The sequence below is a fragment of the Vulpes vulpes genome, chromosome 12 (assembly GCF_048418805.1).
Source record: "Vulpes vulpes isolate BD-2025 chromosome 12, VulVul3, whole genome shotgun sequence".
In the NCBI taxonomy this organism is placed as follows: domain Eukaryota; kingdom Metazoa; phylum Chordata; class Mammalia; order Carnivora; family Canidae; genus Vulpes; species Vulpes vulpes.
The window spans coordinates 147869734-147887777 of NC_132791.1; the positions used below are offsets into that span (position 1 = coordinate 147869734).

At 41.6% G+C, this 18044-nt stretch overlaps 1 protein-coding gene across 3 annotated transcripts in view; it reads right to left on the reverse strand.

Annotated features, from left to right (window-relative positions):
• Positions 1 to 1734: 1734 nt before the first annotated feature.
• The window catches only part of PGM1 (phosphoglucomutase 1), a 64060-nt gene continuing 47750 nt past the window's right edge, over positions 1735 to 18044 (reverse strand). For all 3 annotated transcript variants that reach the window (XM_026006934.2, XM_072730725.1, XM_072730724.1), the window contains exons 8-11: positions 11073 to 11208; positions 7925 to 8108; positions 5263 to 5397; positions 1735 to 2377 (exon numbers count right to left, since the gene is read on the reverse strand). In XM_026006934.2, coding sequence (XP_025862719.2) covers positions 2288 to 2377; positions 5263 to 5397; positions 7925 to 8108; positions 11073 to 11208 — 545 coding nt within the window. In that variant the 3' untranslated portion in view covers positions 1735 to 2287. The remainder of the gene's footprint in view (positions 2378 to 5262; positions 5398 to 7924; positions 8109 to 11072; positions 11209 to 18044) is intronic.

Sequence of the window (18044 nt, forward strand, 5' to 3'; positions counted from 1 at the left end):
AATCAAAGGGGCAAGACAAAGTATTGGCAAACCGTGCAGAACAGAGCTTCACCATCTGGGTATATGTCACCACTATCCAGTGGTGCGACATTGGGCAAGTAACCAGATCTCATCTCTAAAAAGGGAATATTTGGAGTATGTCCCTCACAGAGTGACTGACAGCATATAAAGAGTATGTGGAGGATCCCTGGGTGGCACAGCGGTTTAGCGCCTGCCTTTGGCCCAGGGCGCGATCCTGGAGACCCGGGATCGAATCCCACGTCGGGCTCCCAGTGCATGGAGCCTGCTTCTCCCTCTGCCTATGTCTCTGCCTCTCTCTTTCTCTCTCTGTGTGTGACTATCATAAATAAATAAAAAAAATTAAAAAAAAAACTTAAAAAAAAAGAGTATGTGGAAAGCACTCAGAACAACGTCTGACATTTAATGTTCAATAAACACTCAGCTTCCTCTCATCTTTGTGAAAACTCAGTTCTGTTTGCTGGGCTAGACCCTCTTGTGAAGTGACAACACTGGAAATCTTACCCCAGAGACCCTGTCACCTGGAGCAGGGAGTTCACTCTGGGTGGAGGAAGGGTACAGAGCTGAGCTACCTCTCTGGAATAGTCTGTATGGCAAGATGACTTTGTGGAAATGCCCTGTAAACCATAAAATGCATTACAAGTGTTAATGTTAGTTTCTTTTTTCCTAACACCTTAAAATCTTGAAACAGTATTATAAACCTAATCTTAATTTCCACTTGATAACCTACCGTGAGCTAGATAAAGTGCCCACTGCTTTACACAGGTTCACTCATTGAATGCTCTCAATGACCCTATAAAGTAGGAACTATTTTCATCCTGATTTTTTAAAATGTTTTTTAAAAGTAGGCTCCATGTCCAATGAGGGGCTTGAAACTCACAATCCTGAGATCAAGAGTTGCAACTCCACAACTGAACCAGCCAGGCACCCCTTCCTCCCAATTTTAAAGATACTGAGAACATATTCAAAGGTGACTCAAAGTCTCAAGAAGGATTCAAACTCAGGTCTGTTGGCTCCCCAAACTATGCTTTTAACTACTACATTACACTCATGGGTTGAATATAAATGTTCTAAGATGGGGTGCCTGGGTAGCTCAGTTGGTTAAGCATCTGCCTTCAGCTCAGGTCATGATCCTAGGATCCTGGGATGGAGCCCCATGTCGAGCTCCCTGCTCAGCAGGGAATTCTACTTCTCCCTCTCCCCTGCTCGTGCTCTCTCTTTCAAATAAATAAAATCTTTAATTAAAGATAATAATTGTTCTAAGATGAGTAAGATGCCAAAGGGCTCAAGATATCCAGCCAAATGCCAGTAATCCTGCTCTCAGATTCTAAGAGTTCTGCTTCTGTCCTCTCAATAGGCATTTTGGTATCTCAACACCACAAGGCACATGACCGTGCTTGCTATTTAATATCTCCTGAAAAACAAACAAAAAGATCTCCTAAAAATCATCTTGCTTTCCTTCATTCCAAATTAACTATGTTGTGCTTACTTTATCTGCCTCAGATGGATCCAGGGCTCAGTTGACCCTACTAAGATATGAAATTACAGTTCCTGAATATAAGAATTTTAAACCTAGCACAGAGAACATTTTGTTTTCTAGCTAGGACATCCAACCAAAACACAATACCTTCTTTAAAAAAAAAAAACAAAAAAAAAAAAACCTACTTTCTTTTCTGAGAGAGCATTTTGAAGTTAAGAAAAAAAGACATCAAGAAATAGTGGCTTATTTTGCTTTAATATCCCAAAACATTCGTGTGAATGGGACTATGTGGCAAAACAAGGCAGAAATCTGTAGACAAGTACGTCTCACTCTGAGGAAAGAACAGATCAGAGAGAAGGCACCAGAAATTGCATTTTGCTGGATCACATGTAAACAATTAATGGGGGAAGAATCACCAAAGAGAAAGGAACTTGTGCTGTCATTTCATTGGCACATCCTAAGGATGAGAAATGGCCTCACTAGCTGATGTTCAACTTCCATCTCACATTGTAAACAGAAGGTGGTGCTAGGGAGACAAAACCCACACAACAGCAGGGCCAAGGGGCATGAAAAGGGAGGGACATTAGCAAAAGCCCCTGGGTCTTCTTTCCCTCATGGCATCTCAATCGGCAGTGTTGCACTAATATGCCATTCACCAACAACTGGTTAGTAGAAAAAAACAAATCCTAAAAAGCCTGGGTGAATACATTTTGTTTGTGTCCATGCTCTTCGATCAGATGACTTGGAGGGTCCTAGGGTAGAGAGACGTACCGCATCTGGCCTGTCTTCTTAGGTGATAACGGTGGGTGCAGTGCGTCCTGTCCTCTCTTGGAGTTGGGACACCTTCAGAGCAATGGAAATAAGGGGGGCCAACATGACCTGAGGGAGACACAAGGAGAATCTTTTCCATTACTTTCTCTAGACACAGAGCCATAGTACCAGCCCCAAGACTGTCTCCAAGAGTCATCTAACTGCCTCCTCCCATATTCCAAAGTCTCCTCAAACTCTGTAAGTCTAAACACAAAGATCTTTCCCCCTAAAATCTGCTTCCAGCATTCCCTATCTCAGTGACTCAACACCTCAGTCTATCATGTAAAGCTAATGAACAACTTAGAGTTACACTTGACCCTTTTCGTCTCCCATATCCCCCTTGTCCAATTTATTCATAAGCCTAAGTGGCTTTTACCTTTCTAAGTATCTCTCAACAGCGACCATTTCTTTCCATCCTGGGGCCACAGATCTTGCCTAATCAACATTCTCTTTCTCACCTGGAACAATACAGTGCTTCCACTTCCACTTCTGCATCCTCCACTTTGTTTCCTCCACTGTACCCAAAGAGATCTTTCCAAAATGTGACAGCACTACCCTCCCAACTACCTCTCACTTAGGGGGAAAAAAATAAAAGAACTCTGCTGTTGCAGAATAATAGAACATTATATTTTATAAATATAAATATTATTTAATATTTTTTAATTAAAAAAATTTTTAAAGATCACTTTTCTAGCTCAACGGCCCACTTTAGAGATGAGGAAACTGGTACCTAAAAACATGAAGTGATTTAACCAAATGACTCAAGGACAGAGCCACAAATAGTTCATTTCCTACTGCCCACTGTTACTTTCCCTCATCTTAATCTCCACCAACTCATTATTCCTGGATGAAAGCTGGAGAAGCAGCTCCATATGCTGACCACACCACTTGCCTTTCCCCTTGGGGCTCCAATGGTCCCATTAAGGGCCAAGGCTGAGGCCCAGCAGCTCCAGAGTAAGGGAAGGCATCTCCTAGCTGGAATGGTGGTACACCTAGGCAATGTGGGCACCACATACCTTCAGAGCCCTCCCCCCTCCTCCTCTCCCCCTTCCCTTCTCGCTTTCCTCCCCTCTTCCCTCCCACCTACCTCCCTCCTTCCTCCCCCACTTCCCTCTCACCTCCAGAGGACTATGTTTCAAGGACTATGTTTCATCTTTCATTCATTCTTTATTATCTACCACATGCCAGGTATTAAGACAAAAAACACAATTCCCTGCTTTTTTCCCTCTTGCTCTATTATTTTGTGGGTCTACAATGCAGACACCACTGCCTTTGGTTTAAGTTTTAGGGACACCTGTAGCACAACAGAGATCAGGCAATGACTGAAACTGAAGTCTGGCCACCGTAAAAAATGTAAAAGTGAAGCATCCTCTCACCTCCCTCTTTTTTTGTAATAAAAATAACTCTAAGAGCTTCCTCAAAAGCTAATCCCATGTGCCAGGCACAATGTTTAGAATTTTGCACCCCGTGTCTCCCTTAAATCCCTATAGTAACTCTGAGAAGTAGGTCGTGTTCTGCCAGGAAACCAAGGCTCAGAGCACTGAAACGCCTTGCCCACAGACGCACAGCTACTCAGGTGGCAGGAGCTGAATCAGAAAACAAGATCTGGGCAGCCCAGGTGGCTCAGCGGTTTAGCGCCACCTTCAGCCCAGGGCCTGATCCTGAAGACTTGGGATCGAGTCCCACGTCGGGCTCCCTGCATGGGGCCTGCTTCTCCCTCTGCCTGTGTCTCTGCCTCTCTCTCTCTCTCTCCCTTTCTGTCTCTCATGAATAAATAAAATCTTAAAAAAAAAAAAAAAAAAAGAAAACAAGATCTTTCTAGACCCAAAATTTATGCTCAAAACTGCTATGCCAAGGTTTTCCAAATGAGTTTCCGAGGATTTTAATCAGGTGTTAGAAGAAAAAAATCTTTGTGGAATAATAAGCATAGTGAAATGCCACTTTCACAGGTGTCTTTCCTGTAAGTTCTCCCAGAGCCCTCAAGGTACAGTGTGTTATGAATCCTGAAGAAGGGGTTAATGTACCACAGGACCTCCTACACTTCTTTTGGCTATGGAACTCTGGTCGGAGCATTTGTCAAGACCATCGTGTGAGGAACAAACGAGGTGAAAGTCCCCTGTGGGTCATAGTCTCCCTGTGGCTCCTCCCTTAGAGTGGCTGTCATCCCAGTTTTCTGCCCCAGCCCTGGCTCCAGGGACGCTCCTCACTCTGACATACTTCTGGAGACCCTGGGCAGCTGGGAGTCTAAAGCACCAGGCTTCAAGTCTGCAGACTCTTCCACATAGACATTTGTTGCTGGGTCATGAAATTCTCTGCCCCACCACCAAATCTGGAACCAGTGTGTGCTCTGCCAGAAAAGGCTATCAGCCCAAGCAAAGTGGCAAGTGACCAGTGACAGACCAGAATGCCAAAAGAGGAGCTGGTTTAAAGATGAGTTATCCTGGGACACCTGGGTGGCTCAGCGGTTGAGTGTCTGCCGTTATCTCCGGTCGTGATCCCGGGGCCCTGGGATCGAGTCCCACATCAGGCTCCCTGGGGATCCTGCTTCTCCCTCTGCCTATGTCTCTGCCTCTGTTTTTCTATGTCTCTCATGAATAAATAAAATCTTTAGAAAAAATAAAGATGAGTTATCCTGAATCTGCTGCTTACCAGGCATGTGACCCTATTAGCTGCCACTTCATCTTTCTCTGTTTCTTTATCTCTAGCAGGGATAATAATAGAGTCTACCTCATTTGAGACTTAAATGAGTACCTCCATTTCGGTAATGGGTTTAGAACAGAACTTGGCAAATAGAAAATGCTGAGATAATTGTTAGCTCTTAACTGTTGTTACGATGTACTGAAGGAGACATGGAGAAAAGTGAGCACACGTGTTTGACCATTTGAGAAATAGTGCGACTACCATCATTTCCTCCAACGGAATGAGCCAGTCAGGGCACAGGGCTTGGGCATCACCTGAGGGTCCTGGTAGATCTTGGCAATGTCCTTCTCATAGCTGTCGATGTACAGACGAATGGTGGCTCCTGCACTCCCAGTGCCGCTCAGTCGGAAGATGATGCGAGAGCCATCCGCAAAAATGAGCCGCAAGCCCTGGAGAGGATAAGCAGAGATGTTTTCCTCACTCGCTGGAAGGGAAACTGAAGACTGGCAAATTACAAGGGATTAGCCTGGAGATCTAATTTCATCCATACTTGATCAATCGGAGGATTAGATCTGTGATAAATGACAGCAGTTAAGCGTCATGATCCTGCCCTGGTCAGACTGTCACTGCGTCCAGCCAAGGGGGACTGAGCTCATGGGGAGAGAAGCATTCCCAGGGTCAGGTGGGAAATCTGATCCAGGGCCTAGAGATGCTGTATGACACAGGCCTTCCCTCCCTTGCCTCTCCCCACTTCCCTGTAATTTATGGACTAACCATTCCAGTTTGAAGCCTAATAAATAAGTAAACAAATAAGTTGCTAGATGCAGAAATTTGACCCCCAGATCAGGAGGAAAACCTGGGCAGAATGGGCTGAAACCAGAGCAGAACAGATTCCAGACAGATGAGAGGAAGACCTCTTTGCAAATCGCCAATAAAGAGCCTCAAACAGAGAACATGAGGCCACATGCCCTCACATGAAGCCAGCTATTCCCAACCTAGCAAGCAGGATTGAGTGATCACCTCCCCTCCCCTTCCCTCCCCTCCACGCCTGAGGACTCCAAGCAGGGTGTGTGTGGGCGCCATGCCAAACCCATGCCCCTGACCCCCTGCTGCCTTCTTCTTTCCCTCCTGGCAGCATCTCTCATCCTCAAGAATCTTCTTGCTTCAGGGGACTTGAGGTTGAAGACTCTTGGGTAGGTATTTTGTCATCTGAGGTAGGAAAGTTCAGCAAGACAGTTATCTGAGAACTCTCTTGTCTTCGTGAGCCCATCATCCTTCCATACAAAGAAGAATTTCACATAAAGTCAAAAACCAACCAGGAGGAAAGACGCTGCTCCTCAGTGTCACCAAAGACAGCTCTGCTTGTCACCAAATCCCATCCCATGTTTCATCGTGCCATTCGGCAGTAAAGATAGCAGATGAAACACTTGAAGTACCTTCCTGACTCAGTCATCATCAAGGGGGAGGATACCGTTAATTCTCATTTATCGTTTCTTGCTTTCAGAAACCTACCAGGTTGGTCTACCTCTCCCACAGCTTCAACTTGAAGCTTCCAAATTCTTTTCACTTGATGGTAGATGCTATATCTACTTTGGAAGATTCTCCCTCCTACCTGGTCTTCCATTTAGATGCTCAGACTTTCTGATTATAGAACATGAAGCTGTTGAGTCCTTCCTCACAGAGTGCAGAGAGCAGTACCCGTGCTCATGCTGACACCCATCCACATTCACCTCAGCTCCCCTCCTCCTTCCTCACAGATGTTGGGTACACTGTAGAGTTGGGGTTTACTTTCCCTAATTGCCCACTTTCTCTCTGAAGGCTTCTCTACAAAAACTTATACGCTGCCATCCTCTGGACCCCACCTTCCCCTTTCCATACCCACTTCCTACTCTACCCCTGACCTCTCTTTTTCCAATTATCTCAGACATCGCTTACAATCATCCAGAGTTCTCACAGAGGGTGAAAAGGCATAAGGAAAAAGCCTACTGTGCTAGCATTTCGAGGATGGGACACTTCTGGCGCTGAGGGTCGCTGTGGCCATGCTCCACCCACCCATCCATTGCCTGCTCTCCAGACAGACACTAAATCAATCCTGCGGTCCATCTCCTTCAAAGTTGTTGGATGCCTTGAGAAGGACCAGGCCAAAAATCTAGGTCCATGAAAAAAGCAACCTGGAAAGCTGTAAAAGAATTTTCATTTCCCTCTTTATTATCTCTACTTCTAAATTATCAGTGGTGAGTCTAATCTGTGACAACAGCAGAACCAGAGGAGAGAGGACCCCAGGCCCCGGGTATTTGTGAGAAACCTGGTCAAGGACCAACCCAGCCTGCAACCCTGGGTCTCTGGCACCCAGTGAGGGAAACCCTAACAGCTCTGTCTGTATCCAGGTTCTCAACTGAGTTGTCTTGCTTATGCACTGCTGTGTTAGGACTGGCTGCAAGTCACGTGCTGCCGACAGTAACAGCTATCTAACATTTCTAAGTCTAGAACGCCTCATCAATTATTTTCTTCTTCTTTTCTCTCTCTTTTTTAGAACATAACAGAAAAATGTCTATGATAATGCCACTCTCGTGGCTGGCATTCTGCTATAATCTCTTGAGAGAAAAAAGGGGATTGGTAGCTAAGGCAGTAGTTCACCTTTTCAGCTTTAGATTCTAGGTCTCCCTTCTGCACATGCACTCAACACATGTCTTGCACAAAATTCTGGGGGATGTAAAAATCCCTCTGGAGCCAAGGCTAAGAATCTCAGAATGAGGGCCGTAGGGGAGTACACAGAATCAGGGCAAAACCCATTTTCCCTACAAGTATATTTGCAAGTTATATGTGACCCAGCAAAAAGCTGGCAATCATTTAACAACAACAACAAAAAAAGGTAGCAAAGGACAAATGATTAAGTGGCTTTTTGCCTTATTCTCTTGAGATTTCAGAGATGAAGCTCTGAGGCCTTTCTCCCACTACACATCAATCTGTTCCTACCTGATTCCTTGAAACGCTTCCATCCACTGGATCACTGTATTCAAAGTTATCAATTTTCTCCACGGTGTAAACTTTGTCACCCACTGATAACTGTTTGCCCATGAAGGAGCGATCAGATATCAGGGCCTCCAAGTCCTTCATCATTTTGTTGGCACCCTCAGCCTCCACCTCCTCGTAATCATACCTGCAAGAAGTCACAAAGGTCGGACCATGCACTGACTTCAGATCACACTGAGGTAGATTACGACTTTCTTCATCATTTGTTTGGCCCTCCCCTAAAACCTCCTAACTTTAGAAGAAGCTGGCAAAAGGCTGAGCTTGTCCGTCTCTGGGGAGGGAGCAGATCAGGGATGAGAAGAAGGCTTTGCAGGATTTCAGGGAAGGTTTAAGAGATTCTGAGTAAACAGAAAACCCCCATCTTGGCTTTTCTACAGAACAAGCTCGCTCTAGAAGCTTCAAAGGCTTTTGAGAGAGTCTAACATTTAATCACTGCATCCTGAGGAGGTATTATTAAATGCAATGCTCTCTCTAGAGGACTCTGTATCAAGAAACACATGAGTCAGGCATTTCTCTTCCAAACTCCTAGAGTTTCTTTGGGATAAATGCTGAGATGGTTCCCAGTCTGGGACCTGCCTGAGGCTGCTGAGATTTTGGTGAAGGAGAGTTCCAGTCTCCACAGGAGCTTCCTAAAGGGAGGCCAAGTTTTCACTGACTAGACAGAAGTAGCTAAACCCTAACTCTTTATATCTGAAACACCCCTGTCCTATCAGTGAAGGTGGATTCTGGTCTAAACTGCTTTGGGTTCACCCTGGCAGAGAAGAGCTGGTGTAGACACAGAAATGTCAAAGCAAAAAAAAAAAAAAAAAAAAAAAAAAAAATCTGACTGTTATGACTATTATTATTACTCTAAGAACTGTTCTTGATTTCTTTCTTATGAAGTTAAAGACTCTTACAGGTGGCTTTTCTTTTTCCTTTTTTTTTTTTTTTTAAAGATGTTATTTATTTATTCATGAGAGACAGAGACAGAGAGAGAGAGGCAGAGACTCAGGCAGAGGGAGAAGCAGGCTCCATGCAGGGAGCCCAACGTGGGACTCGATCCCAGGTCTCCAGGATCACGCCCTGGGCCAAAGGCAGGCGCTAAAGCACTTAGCCACCCAGGGATCCCCAACAGGTAGCTTTTCTTGACCCTCTTGAGAGAGTTATTTTTTTAGAAGCTCAAGACAGCAGAGTCTATATTTATTTGCAATAGTGAAACAAATATGATATGTGCAAGATGACACCTCTGAGACATGAGAAATACTGGAGAATTAAGGCCAACCTGTTCTGGCTCCAGGATTCTATGAATCAAGGACAACAGTCTCCTTAATCTTTAAGTCAGCTTTTTCCCCTAGTTAAAATGATAAACAGCAAGAAATTATAACCAGGTGTTTGTGCTTTACATCTGTGACCTTTGGGTGTTTGAGGGAAGTGTTCTATAAATCCTAGACACAAAAGGGCATAATCAAAAGAATCTGGACTTTGGCATCAGAACTACCTACGAATCTAGCCTCTATCACTTACTAACTGTGCAACTACGAGCAAGTTGCTTCATCTAGCAAAATCTGTTGCCTTATCAATAAATGTTTTGAGGCTGGCATGAAAGAATGCACACAAAGTGCCTAAATGCAGGTTCTAGAGACTTTATTTGTGATAGTAAGCTGTACCTGAAATTAACAAAAATATGTTAAAACGATTTTTAGAAGGAGGCTTTTAACTGATTCAAGAGTGATCCCTTCTCTGAACAAACCTTCGTAACCTTATTCCATTGTGGCTACTATTCACTTGTTAACTCATTCATTTATTTATTCAAAGCATATTTACAGTGTCACTATGAGTGAAGTGTTTGGTGATCCCATGAAGCACAAAAACAGACATGGTCCTGTCTTCATGACATTCTAGGCTCTAGAGAGTTCATGACTACTGCTCTGAATTATCAGGTTTTTCTGGTTCTTAGAAAGTAGAGATCCTTGTCTTGGTTTTCAGGGCTACTGTTATGGTACCATGTGATAGTTTTTACTTATACCATCCTCAAAAGAATGACTTGAGGGAGAAAGACAGCAATGAATGTCTCTAAAGTCGATAAAAGCATTCTAATTAAGGAGGCTGAGTTGCTTAAGGTTTAATTCTTGTGAGACTATCCAGAGATCATGGACTATTCAATCTGTGATGTATTTTTTAAATTCTCTAATTTAACTCACCTATTTTATAGAAAAGGCAAGTGAGGTCCAAAGAAATTACATGTATGCCTTTCTTACAGATAAGCAATTCATCCACTCTTCTTTTTCTCATAATTCCTTTCAATAATTAGAACAGTGAGGTCTAGGAAAAATTTTGTTAGATTTTTATGCTTACCAGGGGAAAGGCATATTGGAATTAGTAAAAAGCCACCACTTGAAAAAAAACATTAATGACTTTTAAAAATAGAAGTATGCAAGGCAAAGAAGAATTACTAAGTATTCTAAGTATTTTGTTCACTGCTGAATCCCCAGTGCCTGGCAGAAAGTAGGCACACAGTATTTATTGAATCAATGAATGAAGTATTGACAAGTATGCAGCCCTTGGGGACCTATTTTAATGAGTCAGAAAAGTTGATTTAGACTAAGCATAATTGTTTCCATAATTTCACGAAAAAAAAAAGTTTCCATACTTTGAGTGCTCCAGAGTTTATAAAACACTTTCAGACTCATATTTCATTTAATCCACTCAACGGTGGACTGTTATTTCCATTTCTACAAATGAGAAAAATGAGTACAGTTTTCTGTTGGAGAGAGGTTAAATGATTTCCCAATCCACAAAGGGGCAGAAATAAATTTCTAATATGTGCTTCAGAATCCAAATCCAATGCAATTATCATGGCCACCTGCAAGTACATTTTAAAAAGGCTTACAAAACATTTATTCTTTTGACTATGATAACTAAATTTTTAAGCCTCTTCTTTGTGGCTGACATAAAAGGTGACCCAGACTGAATTATTTTAAAAACCCTCAATTTGTAGAGGCTAGATGAACTAGGATTTTATTATCACTTGAGAGACAAAAAAATTTGTACACATGAGAACTCTGCCTACTTCCCCACCCTACCTCCGTACCCCAGCCAGGCTGTGACTTACCTGGTGAAGAAATTCCGGCCATACTTTTGCCAGTGATCTTTGAGAATGTCCTCCACACTCTGTTTGCGGGCAGCTAGAATGGAGAGCCAAGCGAGGACAGCCCAGAGTCCATCTTTCTCACGAATGTGATCAGAACCTGGCAGGGGGACAGTAAGCAGCAATGAGAATTGTGATTTCTCCAAATAATTTGGGAATAAACTCAAGAGTAAACATATAGACCCAACCAAAAAAGTCATAAAACTTTACTGAGGAACTTAAATACATGGAAGGAACCACATACTGAACAAAGCAAAATAATACTGAAAAGAAGTTGATGCTTCCCAAAGTAATAGAGATATTTATAGCAAATGCCAATAAAAATGTAAGTGGAATAGTTTGGTGGAACTTGATATATCATTTATAAAGTATAAATGTGAGGGAAAAAAAACCCAAACAACAGAAGAACATCACCATTATAAATATTCAATAATTAAGTCTGGTAGTTTAATGAAACCAAAGAGAGCACCTAGAAAGAGACCCAAACACATATGTGACTAGAATATGATTAAGGTGTTACTTCAAGCCTGTAGGAAAAGAATGAATTACTTTTTTAAGTAGTATTTAGATAACTAGCTAGACAGTTGGAAAAAAATTCAACTTTTTCTGCTATAAAACACTGTACCAAAAAAGATTTTCAGATGGATTACACATTGAAATATAAAATTTGGAAACCTTTAAATCCCCAAAGAGATGTATAAATAAAAGATATATAGAGATATAAATATAATTTAAATATATAATAGAAATATAATAGAAAAAATATATAAATATATATTTTAAGTCATGGGGATGGCAAATACAGGTAAATTCAGAATTCATAAAGGAAAAATATGTATCTGTCTATTAAAAATGATCATTTCTATCACCAAAATAGCTATAGATAAAAGGCCACTAGAAAACTTTTTAAAAAACCACATTTGCAATATAAAGTAGATGTTTAATGCACCTCAGTATAGAAAAAAATTTATGTATTAACAAGAAAAAAGTGAGATTTCAATAGAAAAATAGGCCAAGGATATAAACAATCACCAAAGAATAAATACAGGTACCCAATTACATAAGAAGCTAGTATTATTTTTTAAAGCAAATTAAAGTTAAAACTACAATAAGAAATTGCAACTTGCTTGACAAATGGCCACAGATTTTTAAATGAGAATACCCAGTACCAGGAGAGGTATAAGGGAAATGGGATTTCAGCACGCTGCTGCAGGGCAAGGTATAATCTTCTGGAGAGTAATTTGGCAAAAAGTATCAAAGTCTTAAAAATGGATCTACTTGTGGATCCAGCAACCCCAATCTAGGACATCTTACTTTAACCAACAGGGATTTGGTTAGATCAACTATGACACATCTGTCCCCTTCTAAGGCACTTGCTAAAATCTTTACCAAAACTCACAGATTCGCTCATCTGGATGTGCTTCTAAGCACGGAGACCCTTTTCCAAGAACCTGATTTGGGACACAACTCTCGTTTTTTGCCCTTAACATCCTAATGCTAAAAAGGAAACAAAACAAAACAAAAAACAAAACACACCACACGAGGACCATATTGAGCACTACTTTCCGACTTCTGAATAGGAGTCAGTACAACCCCTCTCTGACAGTGCTTTGTATATTAGTATACCTTGAATTCTTTATGTGCCTTTGTGCCCTTCTTGACTTCCCACTGGGTCTTACTCTTCCTAGAACATCGAGTATCTCACAATGCTGACTATGTAATAAGTATGAGTTAAGTTTGTTTCCTTCCTCTTTTCATCCTTTTAGACCCAACTCAAATGTCCTTTCCCACCTGGGACTAGTTTCCAGCTTCCCTACACAGTTATGAGCTACTTTCTTTCTCTTTCTTCTCCCATAGCAACCTGCTCAAAACCTCTGCTGTGGTACCATATTCCTTAATCATCTATTTTTGAGCCTTTCACCCCACTTTTCACGTATTTCTTAGAGACATCTCTTACATATCCTTATAATTAAGTCTGGTGACTAGAATAGCACACAGAATAGTTAAACTCATCCACTGCATTCCTTTACAGTTGTTCATCAGTTAATTAATCTACTACAATATTTTTTCCTTCCCTTGTTTGGTTCATAAAAACACCAACTTTTTTCAAAAGATCTCTTCAGCAAGACACCACTTTTATAAACAGTTTTCAGAACTTGGAGGCTGACAAAAATGGAAGTTAGGCAATACTTTTAGCATCTTATGTAACAATTTTTTGGTTTACCTGATTTTATTATCTATGAACTTTTATATTTGCCTGTATTGCTATCTCAAGGAACAGAAATTAGCTCTCTGGCTCTTATAGTGTTTACAAATGATGTTTTGGCAATAGTTCACTCTGAGCAGCAAGATTCTGGCAGCTTCTCCTATATATTGAGAATTCATGACAAAAGTATACAACTTGGAATTATTTGTCTGTGCTCCCATGGGTATTTTTCTTCCTTCCTTCCTTTTTTTCTTCTTTTTCTTATTTTGTATTTATTTATTTCTTTAGGCTAGACTGAGAACATAGGAGGCAGTTATCCTTTGTTCTTTCCTGTTCTAAGTAAATAATTCAGCTTTTTATTTTACGAGGAAATGAAAATAAAATCTAAACATCTTACCCTGACCAAGTTACTTGGAGATAAGTAAATCACATACCTATATCACCAACAAAATATCTGCCTTGGATAACATACTCAAATATTCTATTCCATTTGCACAGTCTCTAGTCTCTCTGGAAATTCTAACTACTCTCACTAATTACCTTCATGTTATCAAAACTCTAGGTAACTCTAATACTCAGAAAGTCTGGGTACATTTTTTTCTTTCTTTCTTTCTTTTTTTTAAATTTACTTATTTTATTTTAGAGAGAGAACAGGGGAGAGACAGAGGGAGAGACTCTCAAGTAGACTCCCTGTTGAGCATGTAGCCCAATATGGGGCTCAATCTCAGGATCCTGAGATCATGACCTGCGCTGTAATCAAGAGTCAGATGTTCAACCAACTGAGCCACCTAGGTGCTCCAAAAGTCTGGGCACATTTCATTTTCTTTAGGATCTGATGAATGATGACAAGCTATTAGTTAACAAAATAAAAATAAAAAAATAAGGCAATAGTGTATATATGTGTGTGTATGTTTCTAAAGTTGCTGCTTATGTAGTCATGGCAGTTGTGTTTCAGTGGAAGATGCTTTATATTTAAACGTCACAAAACCAGAATCTGAAACTCTGTTACTTATTACCTTAATTTTTCTAAGTCTCGGTGTTTTTGACTATAAAATGGGGATAATGTTACCTTTTTCACACAACTGTAAGACTTTACTGTGATAAGAGAGTTGAAATATTTATGAACTGTTAAGTACTGTATAAATGCAAAATACTATTATGGATAAGAGAAAAACAAAGAAACATTTGGGGAAAATGAGGGCTTTCCACTATCTTATTAAACTTTCAGAAAGAATCTCTCTTAACTGTACATATTGGTAAAGAAAATGGAATAGAACCCAGTATGTTTCTTTCTCTGGACAGTGGCATTACAGTGTTTTCCTCTTCTTCCTCATCTAATTTTCCTACTATGAATGTGAATTATTGGCATCATTTCTTTTAATTTAAAAAGAGGAAAAGAAGCCAAGCTCCCATAATTTTGAGAAAAGGGAAACACTGCCAGCAAACACCCCTCTGTGTCCTAGCTGACACACAGGCAGAGGTGGGGTTTGCACTGGGTGTCTTCACACTTGGGCCAGCTCACGGACTGAGTGCATGGGAATCCTGCCCCATCAGCATCTTCAAACACCTGCCACTTCGCTTTAGCCTAATCAGCACCTTGTGATAAGTATAAACCCAGCTCAGTCACGGTGTACTGTGGGCCTCAGCCAAGAAAAATGTCAATCCTTGCTGAGGGAGCCAAAAGCCAACAGTTTAGGGATCGGATCAGGTTCAATTTACCAGTATGGGCATCTGGGGAGTGCTGGTTGCCTGCCTCTGCCAGGGGATGGGTCTCAGGATGGGGCAATAGCAAGTGAAATAGAGCTATATGGAGTTGTCTGAAAACACTTGCATCTGCATCTGTCTTTCTCTTTCTCTGTCCATCTTTAGCTCCCCTTTGGTCTTCTTCATCTTTTTTAAAAAAAGATTTATTTTACTCATTTTAGAGAGAAAGGGCGGGGAGGGGCAGGGGGTGAGGGAGAGAGAGAAACAAAAGCAGGCTCTTTGCTGAGTACAGACCCTAACACAGGGCTCAATCCTGCAACCCTGAGATCAGACTGAAGCTGAAACCAAGAGTCAGATGCTCAGCCAATGGCACCACTCAGGTACTCCTCCCTTTTGGTCTTCTACACACGCTACTCTCTCTGCCTGAAAATTTCCACTCCATAAACACCTATTTGCCTGGCTAACATCTGCAATTACTTTCAACTTCACCCCAGCCCAGGATGGCTTTCTTGTTTCCCTCCATGCTCACCCCTAGTCTATCTAACACCCCTATCTGTTCTTACCCCACCTAGACCATGAGCTGTATCCCTAGCTGGTGTGTCTGGCACACAGTCAATAAGAGTTTGCCCCAAGAATGGTCAGATGCCAGCTGACTGGCTGGGAGGTTCAGCAGAGCTGCTCTGTCCACAGTCTTGTCTTCTTTGGCTTTTATTACACAAATGAATTTACTCTGAAAGTTCAAGTAAGCTCCTCAGGAAGGCTTTCTAGATCACTCCAACCTTCAGGGGCTCTCCCCCAGCAACCTCCGGACCTTCCATTTAGCAATTAACCCAGAACTGCCTTGTGACTAACCCTGGAACTGTTTCTTTTGGAGGAATCTAGTAAGCATCTGACAGGCAAGAACCATGTCTTAACCCAAACTCCATTTTATACTCAACAAATACGAATCAGTGCCTATCATGTTCCAAGTACATGAGAAAATACCAAGATGAATAAGACATGTTCCTTGCCCTCACAGATAAGCATAGACATACAGGTGAGGGAGATGGACATGCAGGTAATAGTTTAACTGAGTTAGTTATAATTAGGTTATCAGCCTAGTTTTAGTGGGGTAGTCTGTCTGGGAAATCTCCAGAGACAGGATGTTCTAACTTTTCCATGGGGACTTTACCTACAGGAAAATGTACTCAAGAGCTCTGCAAATTAGAATGTGCTGAGAACCAGACAGAAAACCAAATCCCCTACACCACAGAACCAGGTTACCTGACAGTAAAGCTCTCAGGGCACCCTGTCCTTCACCACTGATCATTTTGCACACTTGTAATTACCTGATTACAGCCTGACTTCTTTTCCCAAATGTGGACTCTACAGAGCCCTGCACAAGATCATACCCACTGTGCCCCAAAGTCTCACTCAGTATCTGGGATACAGTTAAAGTTCAATACACATTTGAGGAATGAGTCAATGAAAAGAAGTACAAACATGAAAAACTTTTCATAAGAAATTAAAAGAAATTTGCAAAGCATCAATGCTGTGCTCCTTCAAGTTATCTCTCCTATAGGATGCATCATCGCTAAAACCTTTTAAAGATGAAACAGGAAAAAAATGTTACTAACCTCTAGACCTGGCCAGATCATAATTTGCTGGCATATTTCTATATGATACCTGGTTCGTCCTCAACTCTTTCCTAACCTTCTGTCCCAGCCCTCCATTTATTTTATTTTATTTTTTATTTATTTATGGTAGAGAGAGAGAGAGAGAGGCAGAGACACAGGCAGAGGGAGAAGCAGGCTCCATGCACCAGGAGCCCAATGTGGGATTCGATCCCGGGTCTCCAGGATCGCGCCCTGGGCCAGAGGCAGGCGCCAAACCGCTGCGCCACCCAGGGATCCCTGGGACTGCACTTTCTATTTCCTTCCCTATTTCCCAACAAAATCAAGGCGGGACAGAACACCATTTTGCCCTCTGCCATTGTGTATAAACAAGTGTATCATCATCCACAGTTAGGGGGAAAAATAACTTTGCATCATGAGATCAACTCAAAATAATAGGTTCACCCTGTCTAGTTCTGGGGCCCACTTCTGAGTCGCTTTACTCTGGCATTTGTAATGCTGATGTGTGAGGAAGTGTCCTAACCTCTGTGGCTATGGTAATCCTGTGGACACTTGCTGTTCCTCCATCACAGACAGACTAATGTATGCTTGGTAACATTGGTAATATTATGGCTTGTGTTTTGAAATGCTGATGGTTTGTTTTATTTGGTGAGCCAGTTATTCTGAAGTCTGACTCTTTTGCACTTATTTGCAAGTCAACATCCTTTCCTTTATAAAAGCTCAACAAAGACCTTGGGTCCCTGACTCTGGACTACAGAGTGGGAATGGTGTTAGAGTCCCCACAAGAGTGGCAGATGGCTTCAAAACATCAGGTAAGGATTCTTCACTGAGATGGGTGCTTAAGTAGAAGAGCACTGACTGCCAACTATGATTCCAACAACACATAGGAAATCACACTGAATGACTTTTAAAGTCTGTTCATTTCCAACACTAGGATTCTGTTTATCTAAATGGAAGGTACCAAGTGAATAGTGTGTTCATTCACTCATGCATTGAACAAGTGTTTGCTGAGCCCCTATTCCATGTTGGCCTGTATAGGAGGCTCTGGGGATATGATGGAGAATAAGACAGATGTAATTCCTGTCTTCACAGAACTTATAGTCTAGTGCTGCCAACAGATTTTAGTTAAGTAACCATAAATAATTTTAAAATTACAGCTATAATATATGCAACAAATGTGTGTGCCATGTGTGTGTCAATATATGCAACAAATGTGTGTCCCAGTCAATAAGAAGGGGACTGGACCCACAATGGAAGGTTAGGGAGGCTTTCCCGAGAAATTGCCTCTGCTCTCACCTGAAAAAATACGGAAATAAATGATCCTGTACTCAATGAAGCTATAGAATTGAAATACTGCAAGGCTTGTTTAATCACTAATGTCCACTCTGAGAAATTGTAAAGAAACTTCAGGAA